This window comes from Eleutherodactylus coqui, chromosome 4 (assembly GCF_035609145.1).
Source record: "Eleutherodactylus coqui strain aEleCoq1 chromosome 4, aEleCoq1.hap1, whole genome shotgun sequence".
NCBI classification, from domain to species: domain Eukaryota; kingdom Metazoa; phylum Chordata; class Amphibia; order Anura; family Eleutherodactylidae; genus Eleutherodactylus; species Eleutherodactylus coqui.
The window spans coordinates 86,965,950-86,982,495 of record NC_089840.1 but is presented as its reverse complement, the minus strand read 5'-3'; the positions used below and the strand labels follow the sequence as shown (position 1 = coordinate 86,982,495).

The 16,546-nt window shown below is 44.6% G+C and overlaps 1 protein-coding gene across 1 annotated transcript in view; it reads left to right on the top strand.

Annotated features, from left to right (window-relative positions):
* LOC136624674 (4-hydroxyphenylpyruvate dioxygenase) overlaps positions 1-16,546 on the top strand; it is a 61,558-nt gene that overhangs the window by 10,162 nt on the left and 34,850 nt on the right. Inside the window, exons 2-6 of the mRNA XM_066598625.1 lie at positions 82-108; positions 2,226-2,288; positions 2,462-2,566; positions 6,681-6,723; positions 12,639-12,721. Coding sequence (XP_066454722.1) covers positions 82-108; positions 2,226-2,288; positions 2,462-2,566; positions 6,681-6,723; positions 12,639-12,721 — 321 coding nt within the window. The remainder of the gene's footprint in view (positions 1-81; positions 109-2,225; positions 2,289-2,461; positions 2,567-6,680; positions 6,724-12,638; positions 12,722-16,546) is intronic.

Sequence of the window (16,546 nt, the reverse complement as noted above, 5' to 3'; positions counted from 1 at the left end):
TATACGTATTATGAGAAAAATATTGTAGATTGTGAAAAACTAAACGTAAGAGGATAACATCATTTTTGATCTGTTTTCCAGACGTCTTACACCGACAAAGGGGAAAAGGTAAGTAATATGTGGAAATAGATTTGAAGAGTTTAAACATTGATCATGAAGTAATACGGTCCGCTAACCGGGTTATTTCATGGGTTCAATAATCGTTTATTTGATGAGCGAGCATACTCACTAAGGGCGATTGCTCGAGCGAGCATTGCCCTTAGCAAGTACCTGCCCGCTCGAGAGAAAAGGTTCGGGGGCCAGCGGCGGGCAGGGAGCGGCGGGAGAGAGCGGAGAGGAACAGAGGGGAGATCTCTCTCTCCCTGTCTCCCCCCGCTGACTGCCGCAACTCACCGCTCCCCCGCGCCGGCACCCGAACCTTGTCTCTCGAGCGGGCTGGTACTTGCTAAGGGCAATGCTCGAGAAATTACAGTCTGAATTGAAATACATTGTATCGAATTGAACTGTGTGCATTAGACCTCCTTCACATGGGTGACAAAGTCACGCAATTTTGTTGCGTTGCTACAAATCACATGTATGTGAAGCCCATGCTTTCCTATGGGTTACTTCACACATGCGATGTTTTGGAGCATGCAACAACCCGACACAAAAACCTCACAGGTCCTCAACTCATGAGGTTTTGTGCCCATGTTTCCCTATGGAGCCTTCCTCTCTGTTGCATCGCATGAAAACCCGATTTTCATGCGGTGCGATGCAATTTTGACAGTAGAAAATCATGGCATCTGGTGCTATAAAGTTGCGATATCACTGCGAGAAAGTGCAGCAATATCGCACGAAACAGTTATGCAATATCGCTATGATTTTCTTGCAGCGATGCCGTGTAGCCTGTGTGAACGAGGCCTTGACAGAAGAACATTTCATTGCTAATGTTTTTATTTTCTGTCTAGAGTGTTGGAAGTGCTAAGAGTTAAGCCGGTTTCACATCTGCATCGGAGCCTCCAGTCGGAGGTTCTGTCAGATCTGGAGCGAAATACCGGACAGCTCAGTGGAAAGCAGATAGACCCCATTATAGTCAATGGGGTCGTTCTGGCACTGTTCGGTCCTGTCCCGAAACTGAGCAATTCGCCCATGGGGATTCCCCTTTCCTGCTCTCCGAACGCAGCAGAATTCCCAACACAGATGTGATACCACCCTTAGTGAGCCATAGCTAGCTGCAGGACATTTCACGTTAACGGTTTATCTACTATTAGATTTATGCTCTGTTGTTATTGAATAGTGCATTTTTGTGGTTCCTCCGTAAGGCCTCATGTCCACAGGCGGATCGGATTCTACATGCGGGACCCCACAGTGGAATCTGACCCTGCCCACAGCCGAGGACCCCGTCGGTCTTCTACTTACGCATCTGGGTCTTCATTTTCTTCGCTGCAGAGGTGTGTGGAAGCGTAGCCGGCACATGTGTAGTGGAGTTTTTTTTTAACTCCTGCTTTCCCACAAAATCCACGGCCCGTCCACAATTTAATTGCAGTCCATGCAAGATCTGCACTGAAGTGGAGCATGCTGCTATTTTTGTCAGGACCGAAAGGTTCGCAAATCAAATCTGCATGCTTCATTTCATTTGCAGACGCCCATGTATCCCTATGGGCGGTTTGATTTGGGGATTCCACAAATCAGATCCGCCCATGGACATTGAGCCTAAGAGAAACCAAGTACTCTTGTAGATATGATACCTTTTAATGGCTAATAAAAATACATGATGTTATAGTGAGCTTCTGAACCCTCCTACTTAGGGTTCTTCCTCAGGCTTAAATGGAATAGCGTATTTTTGTACCATCTGCAACATATTCTGAGCTTGTGTCGCGGTACCAGCCCCCGTGACATGAACGTACCCATTACAGTGATACAGTTGTCACTGTGAGGACTTCACTTACTTTAGTGTAGGTTTAGTGCTAAAAAAAATTGTATTGGTCATTTTGAATAGAAGAAAACAGGACCTGGAACTGACAGATGGGAGGGATCGCAGAATCAGAGCAGCTGCAGGTAAAATATCCCTCTCCAGTTCCAGGACAAAATTTTCACCCAAAACTGGAGTGTCGCTTTAAGGACCAATATCTCTTCTGTAAATTTCTGAAAGCAGTACTTCAGAGGTTAAACAAAAAGCGTTCAACAATGATAATTTTTTTCTTAGAAGTATCTCCCATTTATAATATTTTGTTCTTCTTTTCCAGCATGAAAGAGGTCGCTTCCTAAGCTTCCATCATCTTACCTTTTGGGTTGGAAATGCAAAACAGGTATGTTAATGATACACAGTGTAATAGAACACAAATACATCACTTGTGCAGCGATATCCTGTTCTAGTGTGTTCAGAGCCAAACTAACTACAATAGAGTGACTGGAATATTACTAAATAGTATGAAATACAATGGGACTCGATTTTCACATGATTGTGGGCAACTCCTTCCAGGCCGCTTCATTCTACTGTGATAAGATGGGATTTGAACCTTTTGCCTACAAAGGACTGGAGACTGGCAGCCGAGACGTGGTATCTCAGGTCATCAAGCAGAACAAGGTAAGCAGCAGAAGACAATAAAAACAATCTTGATTATTTTTTTTACATTTTTGGTAGCAAAAGTGATTCCACTTTAAGTGTTTTATGATGCTTAATAGTGGTTGTCCCACAAATGTTATTTTCTCTATTAAAAAAAAGTTCACTTTTTCAACTCGAGTCTCTAGATACTGCTGTAGCAGATCTCTGATGGTTTTTGATTGCATCTTATGGTGTTTTTACATGGAACGACCTGTCGGGAGCAGATGACTAACAGATCGTCTCAGCGAATCATTCCTGTCCTCTTTCACGGGAACGACTATCATTAGTGGATGGAGGTGGAGCGGGCCGGAGATCATTCCAGCCCACCCACCTCCATTCACAGTAATCAGGCCGTCATTGCTAGAGGATTCCTGCTATTTTACAGGCCCGTCAATAAGAATCAGGGTAATACAGCGTTTCTTTCTTACCAGCATTGGATATATTGGGGCTTATTTACTATTGAAAGTTCTACAGTTAATACTGTCAAACATGCCTTGTACCACATTGACAGTGTGTTTTAGAGACTTTTGGACATTTTCTTTTGCTGTGTCTGACAAAGGTAAGTTCATTCATAAAAAGGGGTCATGGCCCAAATTGTGCCAAAAACGTGAAAACTTACAGCAATATTTTAGCAAAATTTTTGGCGTGAGCCAACTAAAAGGTAATCTACAGATTGACTAGTCAGTCTTAAAATTTGACAGAATTGTCAATCAGCAGAGGGACTCTGATAAAACTGACAGATTTTAAATGGGTTTTGTGATCATAAGAAAAAATTTGTTAACGGCCAAGCAGTGATAAAGTAAAAAATGACTGTATACTCACTGGTCTTCGACCCCATATACCCCAGCTCAACTGCTCCCACGTCCCAATCCTCCTCCCCGTCCACAGATGGCCACCAAAAATTAGGTGACTGCAGCAGCCAATCCCTGGCCGCTGTATCACCATCTCAACTCCTGCCATCAGCCCTCACATCCTGAGCGCTATGATGTCAAGAGTTCGCTGCGGTCTCTGATTGGCTGCAGCGGTCACCTGTTTTCTTATGGCTGTCCGCAGGCAGGGAGGAAGATGGGGAAGTGGGAACAACTCAGCCAGCTACCGGGGGCCAAGGACTGGTGAGAATATGGTCTTTTTTAAGTTTATTTTATTACCAGCTCGACTATTTACAAATTTTTCTAATAATAATACAACCCCTGTCTAGTCTACGTTTATACTGTTTAACTTTTAAACAGCATTAGTAAGTAGGACCCATTTAGGCCTCATGTCCACGGGGAAATTCGGGCCCGCAAGGATTCCTCGTGCAGAATCCCGCAGTGGGTCCCTACTGCCCCGCAGATATGAGGCCAAGAAAATAGATAATACTCACCTGCCCAGACGCTGCAAGTCTCCCCTCCGTCGCGGCCGGATGTTCTTTCTTCTGCCCGGTGGATGTGCTCGGCACGCCTGTGCCATGCACACTTTTTTTTTTAACTCCTGCTTTCCCACGGTACAGCAGAAATACAGCTGCGGGTGTGCCGCAGGACCAGACGACTTCCATAGGCTTCAATGGAAGCCGCAGGAGCTGTCCGTGCGGGAAAACTGCACAAAATGGAGCATGCTGCGGGTGGTTTCCCGTACGTGCGATCTGCGTGCCAGGGAAAAATGACATCCTATGGGCGCGGATCACGTGTGTGGGAGACCCACACGGATTTGTTAATTGGGCCCTAGTGGTATTCTAAGAGGGAATTAAAAGAACTGTAGGGAGCACCGTAACACGCATCTAACAGTGATACCTAGACATGAGATGAGACTTTAAAAGTGATTTTTTTTAAAAATCATTAGTAGAGATGAGCGAACGTGTTCGGCTCCGCCCCTTTTCGCCCGAACACCGAACTTTGCGAGCAATTCCGTGCTCGGGCGAAAAAAGTTCGGGGGTCGCCGTGGCAGCGCGGGGGGGTGCGGCGGGGAGTGGGGGGGAGAGGGAGAGAGAGAGGGCTCCCCCCTGTTCCCCGCTGCTGCCGCCCGCGCCGCCGCGCCTCTCCCCGCCCCCCGGCGCCCGCCGAAGCTTTACGCGCGGACACTGAAGTCCTCGGCAAAGCCGGTGTCCGGGTGCGTAAGTGTTCGTTACGAACACGTTCGCTCATCTCTAATCATTAGTAAGATGATTTAATTGTGAGACAACTAGAGATGAGCGAGCGTACTCGGCCACGCCCCTTTTTCGCCAGAGCGCCGCGATTTTCGAGTACTTCCGTACTCTGGCGAAAAGATTCGGGGGGCGCCGTGGGTGAGTGGAGGGTTGCAGCGAGGAGTGGGGGGAAGAGGGAGAGAGAGAGGGCTCCCCCCTGTTCCCCGCTGCACCCCCCGAATCTTTTCACCCGAGTACGGAAGTACTCGAAAATCGCGCTCCTCGATGAGTAGGTTCGCTCATCTCTAGAGACAACCCATTTAGGGTACATCACATAGGATCTACTGTCCACAATGGAAAATAAGCAATTAATCTGCATGTATTATATGCAGAGATGCTGCTGATTTTGGTGTGGATTCGCTAGGGATTTCGCCCCTTCATTTGAAAAGGTAAAACTTGTGGTGAGAATTCACAGCATAAATTGACATACTATGGGTTTAAAATTCCCACCACAGGTCAGTTTACGCTGGAGAGTTTCTCCACAGCGTGTGCATGAGAGTTCTGTAAATCCTGTACTGTTAAATGCTACATATATTGTGTATGCATGGATTCTGAACCGCCCAAAAGATATAGTGTATGGATATGCACTATTTCTATGGGATTGTAAAACCATCCGTACAAACCGGTAAGAAAGCATTCGTAACCTGCTATGGGCCCATACTGTACATATGAGTACCTTGAGGACAGGTCATCAATAGAAAAAGTCCCACAAGTCCCAGACAACTCCTTTAAGGATTTTTTGGGACTTTTTCATCTCCACTTTTCAAAAGCCATAACTTTATTCTTCTGTTGACACGGCCATATGAGGGCTTTTGCTGAGTGCAAGTTGTAACTTTTATTGGTATCATTTTAGGGTACATATAATGTATTGTACAACTTTAAAAAAAATTGTTCACACTGAAATTTTAAAAAGGGTTGGACCTGCTAAAACTTATCCCCCATCAACAGGATATGGGATAAGTATCTGATACGTGGGTCGGACCTTTGTGATTCCCACTGTTCATCACAATGGGAATCCTGTGGACCCCTGTATAAATAGACCGGTGGTCCAGTGTGCATGCTGTCACTCCATGCAGTTCTATAGGACAGCCAGAGATAGCCAAGTACAACCCTCATCTATCACCAGCCTTTCCTAGCAATGTATGGAGTGACAAAGCACATGATCATCTGTAGAAGAACTCCTGTATGAGGTCAGCATATGGGCTTCTGGATTTCCAACTCCAACAATATCTTGATGACAGTGGGGGGGGCTAGCCATGGACCACCTCATTCACTGCTGCTATACCTATCCACCAGTAACTGAGAGACGTGGACAGAACACAATAGAGACTTTTATCATTTTTCAAAGCCTCAATGGGCCCGCTTTCTCAGAAGACACCTGTGCAACCGGTAAGTATACCTCTTGTCGTAATACAGTACTGGAATTGGCTACTAGAAGGCTCTGTGAAATTTTGTCTGGCAGAGAAAGGGTGCCTTTGCTTAGTATTTACGAGGCACCTGGGAGGTTTATGTGAAAAATAGGAGGTGTGTTTCTCATAAAACCCTTCTGGGATTCTGCCACCTAGGCTGTGAAAAGAGACACCCTCTATGCTGCAGCAAGTATTTGGTTTTGATTATGTAAATTTGATAGTATTAGGCCTGTGAGTTAAGGCAAGTATAATGTATAGTTAGAGGCCAGGCGGCCAAGTGTTGATTTATGTACCAGTTTACTGTTTAGTGTGAAGTGCTTTAAACCTTTACAGTGATTCAGTAAATCTGGCAGGAGCCAGATAAAGTAAGTTCTGGTTGTCAAGTAACTCTCAGAGAGGGACGCCAACCGTTTTGTGATGATGACAGTCTCTAGTTGTGACTAGCCTCCTATTGTCAGACTCTGTTGTAAAATTAATTTGTCAATGCTCACTATTTTTTTATTTTTATTGTGATTTGTTTCTACAGATATTTTTCATTTTTCAATCTCCTCTGAATCCAGGAAATCATGGTAAGCCTATCTAAAGTTGATCTGGAATTTCATATGCATAAAATGTGTACCTTCGATAAGGAGAGGATCACTGTTAAACTACCTACACACGGACGAGTGCAATATCGGCCATGAAACTTGGCCAGATTTCGCGCTCATGACTGTGTGATGTATCCGCGGATGCTAGACTTTTTCAGTCAAAAACACCTCGAATTGAATTGGTGACGTTCTAAACCTCTCACGTGGTAGAGGATTGGAAGTGTTTCCCAAACCTCGCATCGCATGCCATACGAAAGACGTGCGAAGTATTAAAATTAGAAGGTAAATGAATAGGCGATGCATTCCGAGGAGCGCGGAAAGTTAGAACATGCCACGATTCATGTACATGACGCCATTCAAAAGAATGGGATTCACATTCGTGGGAAATTTGTGTCTTGCAACACACAAATCTCGGCCGATTTTCTCGGCCATGTAAAAGCTGAAACTGCAAGATCTGCACCAAATGGTGTGGATTTGACATGAATTTTACTTCTTGCATTGCAAAGGACATGCGGATGGTATAGAGTGGAATACCCAGATCTGTCCCCTTCCTTTCCTCTTTCTAGCAGCAAAAACGCTAGAGGTCAAAGTTCTTAATTGACAATCTATATATGTGCATCTGTGAGGAAAAGTACATAGAAAACTTATGTTGTGACTTTTAAAAATTATTTATCAAGAGTGACATAATTGCTTGCAGTTAAAAATGGGATGGGGTTCCAGGCTTTGTACATACCACCTGAGTGCAGCATGCTTACTCAGTATGCAAGCAGGGTATAGTATAAATATTCAATGTATGCCTCCGTCCTGAGAATAATCTCAATGATAAAAAATATTAGACCCCAAGTTGTATTGCATGGTGAGAATAAAATATCCCAGAACCAGGCGCATGCATCAATACTGTAAATACAATAATCATGATGAAATATAATAGTGGAATAAAAACAACTGTAGGTTACCATCAGTCAAGAACACAATTGAGAAGAGGTTGTACAATACAAAATCCTACTAGCTAGAAGGATACAATTAACAAGATTCTGTTAGCACTCGGGATATTGTTACATCGACGCAACACCAGGGCACCAAGCCTTAGATCAGACGCAGGGCAGCGTTCACACAAACGCCATAAGCACACACAAGATGCATACTGAACACCAAAGAGACAGTGAACTGCATACTGGACTAGCAGGTAGACATAACATAATCCTACTCAAACGGGGCAACCACCACGTGAAAACCTGCCTGCAAGCAGGGTAATCGTGCAGATAAGGACGACCCTGCACTGCAACCTATCTATCCCTGGATGGCAAACGATCCACAGACGAATAAAAACGCAGCTCACACCAACTCACAGAACAGGACTGTTTACACCTGGTGTCTGGAGACCTTCACAGACACTGAACATGTCGCTGTTCACACCAACACTTTAGGGACTTGGACACAAGATAGAACAGGACTGTTCATACACCTTGTCTGGCACCTGCACAGACCCAATAAACACTACACTGTTCATACACATGTTCAGCCACCTGCACAGACACGGACAACACATCATGAATAAAACACAAAACCCTACGGTGATAGAGAAACCCAACATAGAAACTCAACTTTGAGCTCACATGCATGCAGATACACCAAGGAAAAAGAGTCAGACATTGTACTGACATACAGGGAATAGTGTCAGGCATCACCTATCTGACACACACATAAGACATCAGATGTCTGGAGGTCGCACCTGTAAACGGGAAGGGAAGAGGGGGCCTGTTTTCCATTTCTCCCCAAATAAGAAAGTTTATAAATATAAACCCTCAATTACCGTATTTTCCGGCTGTGATTGGTTAATGTAGCGCTGGCTTTCATTGGCTGACACCGCGCTGAGTTAGCCAATCAGAGCATTAGCTTTCTGGAGGTGGGGCATTCAAGCCCCGCATCCAGAAAGCAATGCTCTGTTGGCGTGGAAGAGGGAGCGACAGCCTGCAGCAGCGCTGCAGGAGTTGAGTATTGATTATTTTTTTCTACAGCGTATTCTCAGCGTATAAGTCGACAGTTGGGGGTCGTCTTATATGCCCAGTCGTCATATACGCCGGGAAATACGGTAGTCCTATGAAAAAAAACATGACTCATCCTGAAAAAAAATAAGCACATATACAGCTAGGTAACGCAACAGAAAAATAAAAATGTAATGGCACAAAAACTTTTTTTTTTTCCCATAAAATGGGCTATTGTTGTGCAAAGCTAGTACAATATAAAGAAAAACTATACATATTTGGCATGTCCAATATCACACTGACCCATAAATTGAAGTGAACGTGTTATTTATGCCGCGCACAAAAAAATATAAAACCCTCATACAGCTATGTCAATGGAGATCTAAATAGTAATTGCACTTTGAATCCAGCAACTCAAAAAGGTTTTTAAAAAATTGTTTTGAATTTTAACATTAAAATAGGCGTGTTCCTGAAGTAGTTAAGGAGATGGCTTCTAAAAATGATAACTCTTTACAGTAATTATAGCAGACTGGTCATTTCTGTGCTTTACAGAATTCAGTGCACAGAGGCCATTTGACTCCTTGGTACAATAATTCAAGCAGAGAATACCACTGTCATGGCACGCCACATCCGCTCACCTGCTTCTGCGGCCGCGGTCGTACTAGGCTGTCTCTTATTGCACACCACACTTCCTCCTCTGCCTGGGCTCAAATGCACTCCGTCCCCCTTTTTTTAAAGGATTAGCATGTGCTTCCTCATCTAGTTCCCCACCAATCACCAGCTGCTCCTTGCGATATCAGGCATCTTTCCCTCATGGAGGATTCCTAAGCAATTGGTCTCATTAGCCATTGTGACAAAGCCCCTGCTAGTTGCTGACCACGTACCTTGACCTTCTGCTTTGACATCATTTTTGCCCCTTTGCTACTTGCCCTGACTATAGCCTGTTCTCTGGCTACACACCTGTTCACACTATCAGGTACCGCGCCTCGGCCCAGTGCAGAATCAGCCGCCACACAACTGGGAATATCTGTGCAAGAAATGGCTTGGGGACCCTCCAGTAAAGACCGTATCTTGACTGGAGGGGTCATGGGTGAAAACTGGGGTTCCCCAGGTGCTGCCTCCTCAAATAGTCCAAAGTCAAACCGTTGTGTGGCAAGTTGGATCCCCATCTGTCTGCCTGACAACCACTATATATACACGCCATTCGACAAAGCATGGAATCTAATAGAAAAACCTCAGTTTGCGAATTTGATGGCATACAGAGGTACTTTAATATACCCCTGTGGCAGCCCTATATGTCGCTGTGCAAAATAAAGCCATAATACGGCTGTGCCTATGAGGCCTGAAGGCGTTGATAGTTAATTTGTAAACTCATAAATAATGTTGTAGAAGAAAATCCAAACAACTGCAGGGCTCAATGGAAGCATTTTTTTTTTACGACTCTCCAATAATAATAAAAAAAAAATTAAAAAAAAAGAGCAAACTGATATTCAATAATACGAATAAAAGAAAAAAACAACACATCTGTAAAAATGGATGATCCCCGAGAGCGAGGAACATTCTCCAGGGCGGCCTGACTAGAACAGGTATCAACATGATGAAACCCTGAAAAACAAACTGACTACAAAAGCAAAATGTACAAAACCGATCGGCACGGCGGAGAAAAAGAGAACAAAAACTAGGATTTGACACGCAAACAAAATGCAAAAGTGGATAAGAATAAAGAGACCAACTTCAGTAAGTTTACAGCAGGGATGAAGGTGGTAACAATGTGGGCTGCTGTGACAGTAAAGACTGTGCAAAAGCTTTACCTACTACAGGGTGGAACAAAGTAGGTACCAGAGGAACAAACCCCAGAGACAAAATGACAAACAACACCGATAAGATGCTAAAGAAATATTACAACACAGAAATAACACATGTGGAAAGAGTTAATGAACACAACAGCACAGAGAGGTTTCGCTTTTCAAGTTATAGCTAGATCAGGGGTGTCAAAATTATTGTCACTGAGGGCCACAAGAGCCTTTTGGTTGCCTTGAAAGAGCTGATTGTAATTGCATAGTAAGGGCTCATTTGTACAACCAAAATGTGCTTAGAAGTCTGTGCGAACGAGCCCTAACAAGGACCCCCACAGTAGCCCCAGTAGTAACAGGGACCCCCACAGTGGCCCCAGTAGTAACCGGGGCCCCCACAGTGGCCCCAGTAGTAACTGGGACCCCCACAGTGGCCCCAGTAGTAACAGGGACCCCCATAGTAGTGTCATAGCTGTACAATCACCGAGCCCGCAGCGCCAGCAGCCACTGCTGAGTCCCTGGCTGTTGATCTCTCACCTCGGCGACTGCTACCAGACTAGGGCTGCAGGAGGGGAGAGTATAATTCCTGTTATTCTGGTGCATTCAGTTGAAGCTAGGCTTTACAGAAATAATACATAATTGGCGAATAACTAAATAGCAAATATTGAGCAACGACTTAAGCAAGAACAGGATCAACATTATTAGGAATAAAGAGATTAAAATTGGAAGATTTGATCTTTATTAATAGCTGCCCATTACATTTCTAGTACTTATTAAATATGCTAAAATCACAGAGGTGAGGAAAAAGAAAAAAACACATATTCACTGAAAAAGCCAAAAATACCTGAAAGTCTGCAAAGCAGACACGGTCGCCATAGGCACGATCGCCATAAGGCAGGCACAATCGCCACCGGCACAATCGCCGTAGGGCAGGCGCAATGGCCTTAAGCCCTGAAGATATGTAGTAAGCCAGACAATAATGTGTGGAGGAGCAGCTTGTTCCTGGCAGGCTAATATGCAGTCACCCACTCAACCCAGCCCAGAATGGGGAGGAGTGACTGCATATACTAATAGCCTGCACAAGTGAACGATACCAAAGATGTCAGCCATAGATGGGTGGTGACCCACCATACAGGATATCAACCCTGGCTGATATGACAGCGGGTTGCCCTGTATCTCCAAGGTGGGCCACACTGGCTGACATCTTGGGCTCCCCCACCAACTAGCAAACTACATACAAAGATACTAATGCATACTAATAAAATGCGGGTGTTAGTACTGCATTTTGGCCAAAACGCATAGGCTGACGGACCGCGTCGAGGTCACACCGCTTCCGTCAGTACCTACGCTAACTCACAATAAATTACATAAAATCACAGAGGTGAGGAAAAAGAAAAAAACACATATTCACTGAAAAAGCCAAAAATACCTGAAAGTCTGCAAAGCAGACACGGTCGCCATAGGCACGATCGCCATAAGGCAGGCACAATCGCCACCGGCACAATCGCCGTAGGGCAGGCGCAATGGCCTTAAGCCCTGAAGATATGTAGTAAGCCAGACAATAATGTGTGGAGGAGCAGCTTGTTCCTGGCAGGCTAATATGCAGTCACCCACTCAACCCAGCCCAGAATATTAAATATGCTAGATTTGACACTTTCTTTTTACTGGATTCACTTTAAATTGGTTTGATGGGACTTTTAATACTGCTGGCCTATCCTTAGCATAGGTAGTGAATACTACTAGATTGGTGAGCGCCCAACTCCTGGAACCCCTGCTGATCAGCTGATTAGTAAGACCCCGGATCTCAGGTAGTGCTGCGGCCTATCATTTTTTTTTTAGGTGTGTGTGCCAAAAAATGTTTTGCACAGGATGCCATCTAACCTGAGGCCGACCCTGTAGATGTCACTTTCACTTCAGAAATGGTAACGACCTACCTATATAGATATGCAAGAAGGACTCGTTCAGGCTTGTTATATACACATGACTTATAATATTCTTAGTTTATGTTGAAGGTGAAACAATATATAATCGATCCACTATGACAATCGCTTGTAAATCCTAGTAAATCTATACTAGCAGCTACAGAATCTCTCACTAGATTTGTATCTTTCCTTCTCAGAGATGGGCCAGCATTTAATCAAACATGGAGATGGTGTAAAGGACATAGCTTTCCAGGTAGAAGACTGTGACTTTTTGCTGGAGGTAAAATCATTAATATTATTTGGCTTTATATAATAAATGCTCTTAACCCTGTGTAGACCATACACTGAGAGATCGCAACCACTTGGTGCCTGGCACTATGCATCTATTGAAGCCTGCTGTTGAGGACCAGCCCGGTAAGTGTGCAGCATAGTGATGACACCGGCACAGTGCCATCACTCCCTGGCCGCCTGTGGCAACACCAGAGATGCAAGAAAACCCGATAGAGGCCATAGGCAATAAGGAATCTGTGCAAGCTTTACAAAAGAAAGGAGCTCCCTTACTTGTCCCATCGCCAACTACGGGTAAATGTGGCAAGCAGGGGCCTAAGAGCTTATTCACAAGGACCCATAATAGTTAATGAAGCTATTCACACTGGCAATTTTTGCCAATGATCTATGTTCCATGTGAAAAAAGCTACAGCATGTCCCATTCTTCTCGGTTTCCTCAGATGAGAATAGGACATGCAATGTTGGGCACCGGTGTACTTGGCACAGCACACAGATGGCATCCATGTGCTCTCTGATCAGATTGAGCCATATAAAAGGACCCTGCCCTATAAGGCCCCAAACGCCTCAGCAGAGCTCAGGCAGCCCCTTATCTATCACTGTATTCTTTCCATGGATTACTAATATAAAACCTATCAAGCTTGCAACAATCTGTACTCTATTGACACATTACACTATTCGTCATCATTTAACACGTTACTTACCTGATTCCATCTTGTTTGCCAGTTTCCATGTTAAAGGAGTTTTCCAGGGAAATATTATCAGGATAGGTCATCAAATAGTTGATTGGCTGGGGTCTGTCACTCGGAACCCTGACCGATCAGCTTGGCGAGCGCATGCTGTCAGCGCCGCAATAAAACGGAGGTTGGAGAAAAAGCCTCCACGCCTACCTCTGTGTAGGGGCTGGCGCTTACAACTGCAGGGGCTGCTCCTATTGATTTCAATGAGCGCTTCCGCTCCCACCTTTGTGTATTTGAGGTGCTGACATCATGCGCCCCCTCAGCTGATCAGTCGGTGTCCCAAGCGACGGACCCCAGCTGTTCAACTATTGATGACCTATCCTAATGATAGTCGCAGAAAAGATAAAGGAAGTGGCAGCATATAAGGATCTCATAAAAATATTCTTTATTCTTCCATGATTGTTCTATAAAAGAGAAGGCTACGTTTTGGCCCACATGAGGCCGTCTTATACGCCGGAAAATATGGTAGTTACTAGAGATGACCGAGCATACTCTGTAAGGTCAGATACTCAAGCGAGTATCGTCCTTACAGAGTACCTGCCTGCTCGCCCGCAAAGATTCGGGTGCCGGAGTGGGTGAGCGCTGTGTTGCAGGAGGGAGCAGGGGGAGCGGGGTGGAGAGAGAGAGAGATCTCCCTCCCGTCCCCCCGCCGCTCCCCGCCCCCCCCTCCGGCACCCAAATCTTTGCAGGCAAGCAGGCAGGTACTCGGTAAGGACGATACTCGCTCGAGTATCTGTCCTTACCAAGTACGCTCGCTCATCTCTAGTAGTTACCCTTTGAAGATGATCTGTAGTTTTACATAATAAAGGTTTAAATTGTGAAACGATAATCATAAAGATTCTCTTGTAGAAGTAAATGGATCAGGCATGAAAATTTTACATGCCCGATCCTTCCTTCAAGAAGTTTGGAGGCCACCATACACATAAGATAGTTGAGCGCTTCCACCATAATCAGCAGATTGGGCCGACTTTCTCTTAGGTTTATGAGGGACTTAAAACTAAAAAGAATGAGTGGGTCCTGCCCTTAATAGCCATTGGCTGCTAATATTTATCTGACCCAAGTAGGTGACCTTAGTAGTAAGGAAATCTGTTGTAATGTGAGACACATGAACTGTAGTTAGTGTTTAATGCAAGAACAAACATGACGGTGCTTTGAAAGGCTGGCTTGTTTAATCTGAAAAAAGATTGTTTGCAAAAGAGTGAGCAAAGTGCTGCGATCAGTGACATCACAGGCCAAGTCAAATAAGCTAATGGAAGGAGGAGGAGGCCAAGTGCACAGGGAAGAAGAAGAACAAAATGCTTACATGGCAAAGCCCGAGGCAAGAATGCTCTTCACTTTCCTAAGGGCGCCCACCCACTGGCGTTTTTTTTTCCCTGCGAAATTCGCAGCATTTTTTTTCTGCAGGGGTCTATGGGACTTGTAATGTTAAAATCGCGATCGCGCAAAATCGCAATTTACCGCGAATCGCGGTAAATTGCGATTTTGCGCGATCACGATTTTAACATTACAAGTCCCATAGACCCCTGCAGAAAAAAAATGCTGCAAATTTCGCAGGGAAAAAAAAACGCCAGTGGGTGGGCGCCCTAACTGTAGGCCTGTATTTTCCTAAATAGTCCACAAAATACTACATTAAAGGCTAATTGTCACGAATGCATCTGCACTGCGTATTATGCATGCAAACATTCCACACGCAATATGAAGTGAGCAGAACCCATTGAGTTCAATGGTCCGTTCACAAACTAAATTTGCCCAAAAAGAAAAGCAACATGTTCTATTTTCATGCGTATTGAGCACAAAAATAATACATATTAAACTAATTAAGCTTAATCGTCCATTAAATCAATAGGAGCATGCCTGCATGAGTGCAAAAAATACAGTAAAATACGCAAACATAAGTGCAAGAACACCAATCGTGGAAATGCGCACGTAAATACGCTTGTGCCTGTGTGAAGCTGGCTTAAACACCACAAAGTTTAGTAGCAACTTTAGACTAGGAGTGACAAGGGTACACACTAAAAAAGTGTTTTGATCGAACGTTAAACATCACTTCAATGGCTGAACACATTAAAGGAAGTTTGTTATTGGACAACAGCCAATATATTACTGCCAACAGTACACTGGTTTCTTCCCACAGTCTAAAAAGACACTAACAGGTTAATGGGAACCTGCCCCAAGATGACCCCGGTAGAGGGATTCACAGTGCCGCCATGTGTGTGCTATTCTGAAACGCTGTGGTATTTCAAACTCTACACACTTTAAAGTCTGACTCGGAACTAAGTTCCGAGCCCAGGGAGGCCGTGCCGACCTTTCCCTTTAGAGGGACCGCTCATTGCCCCACTTGTGTATAGGGAGACCACTGTCACTCATGATGATCCGAGAGGGGAGAGGCCGCGGCGGCCCACCTCCGTGACTCAGTGCTACGTTCTGAGTCAAACTTCAAACTGTGTTTACTCTGCAGTGTTTCAGAATAAAGCATACACAGGGGACACTGTGCATTCCTGTCCCGGGTTCATGCTCTCCGTGGGTCAAACAGGATGAACTTGATGACAGGTTCACTTTAATTTACAATTAGATTGTGAGCCCCGATGATAACAGTAATTGGTGCTGAAAATCTCTATAGCTCTGCATATTATATTTCTATAAAAATGAGAAAAATAAATAAATCTTAGAATTCATTGCTCTATCAATGATCGCAAGGCTTCCGGGCCGTGAGACAGCAAAGCAGCCCCCGATAATGCTTCCTCCACCATGTGTCACAGTTCGGATAAGATTTTGGTGTTGTGTGCAATGTTCCACTTTTATCTCATCTGGCCATAAAACATTTTCTGAAAAGCACCGCAGAAAACACAGGAAGTCTCCAGAAAACTTGAGATAGGCCGCAAAGTTTTTTTTTAACAACAGTGGCTTCCTCTGTGGTGTCCTTCCATGAGCACCATCCTTGCTCAGTATTTGTCTAACATGAACAGAGCTTTTGACAGTTTGTAGAGTCTTCTGTAGGTATTTCGCTGTTACCCTTCTGTTTTCTCACCTCTTTTGGGACCACCCGTTGTGGTCTTGGAGTAATCTTAACAGGACACCCA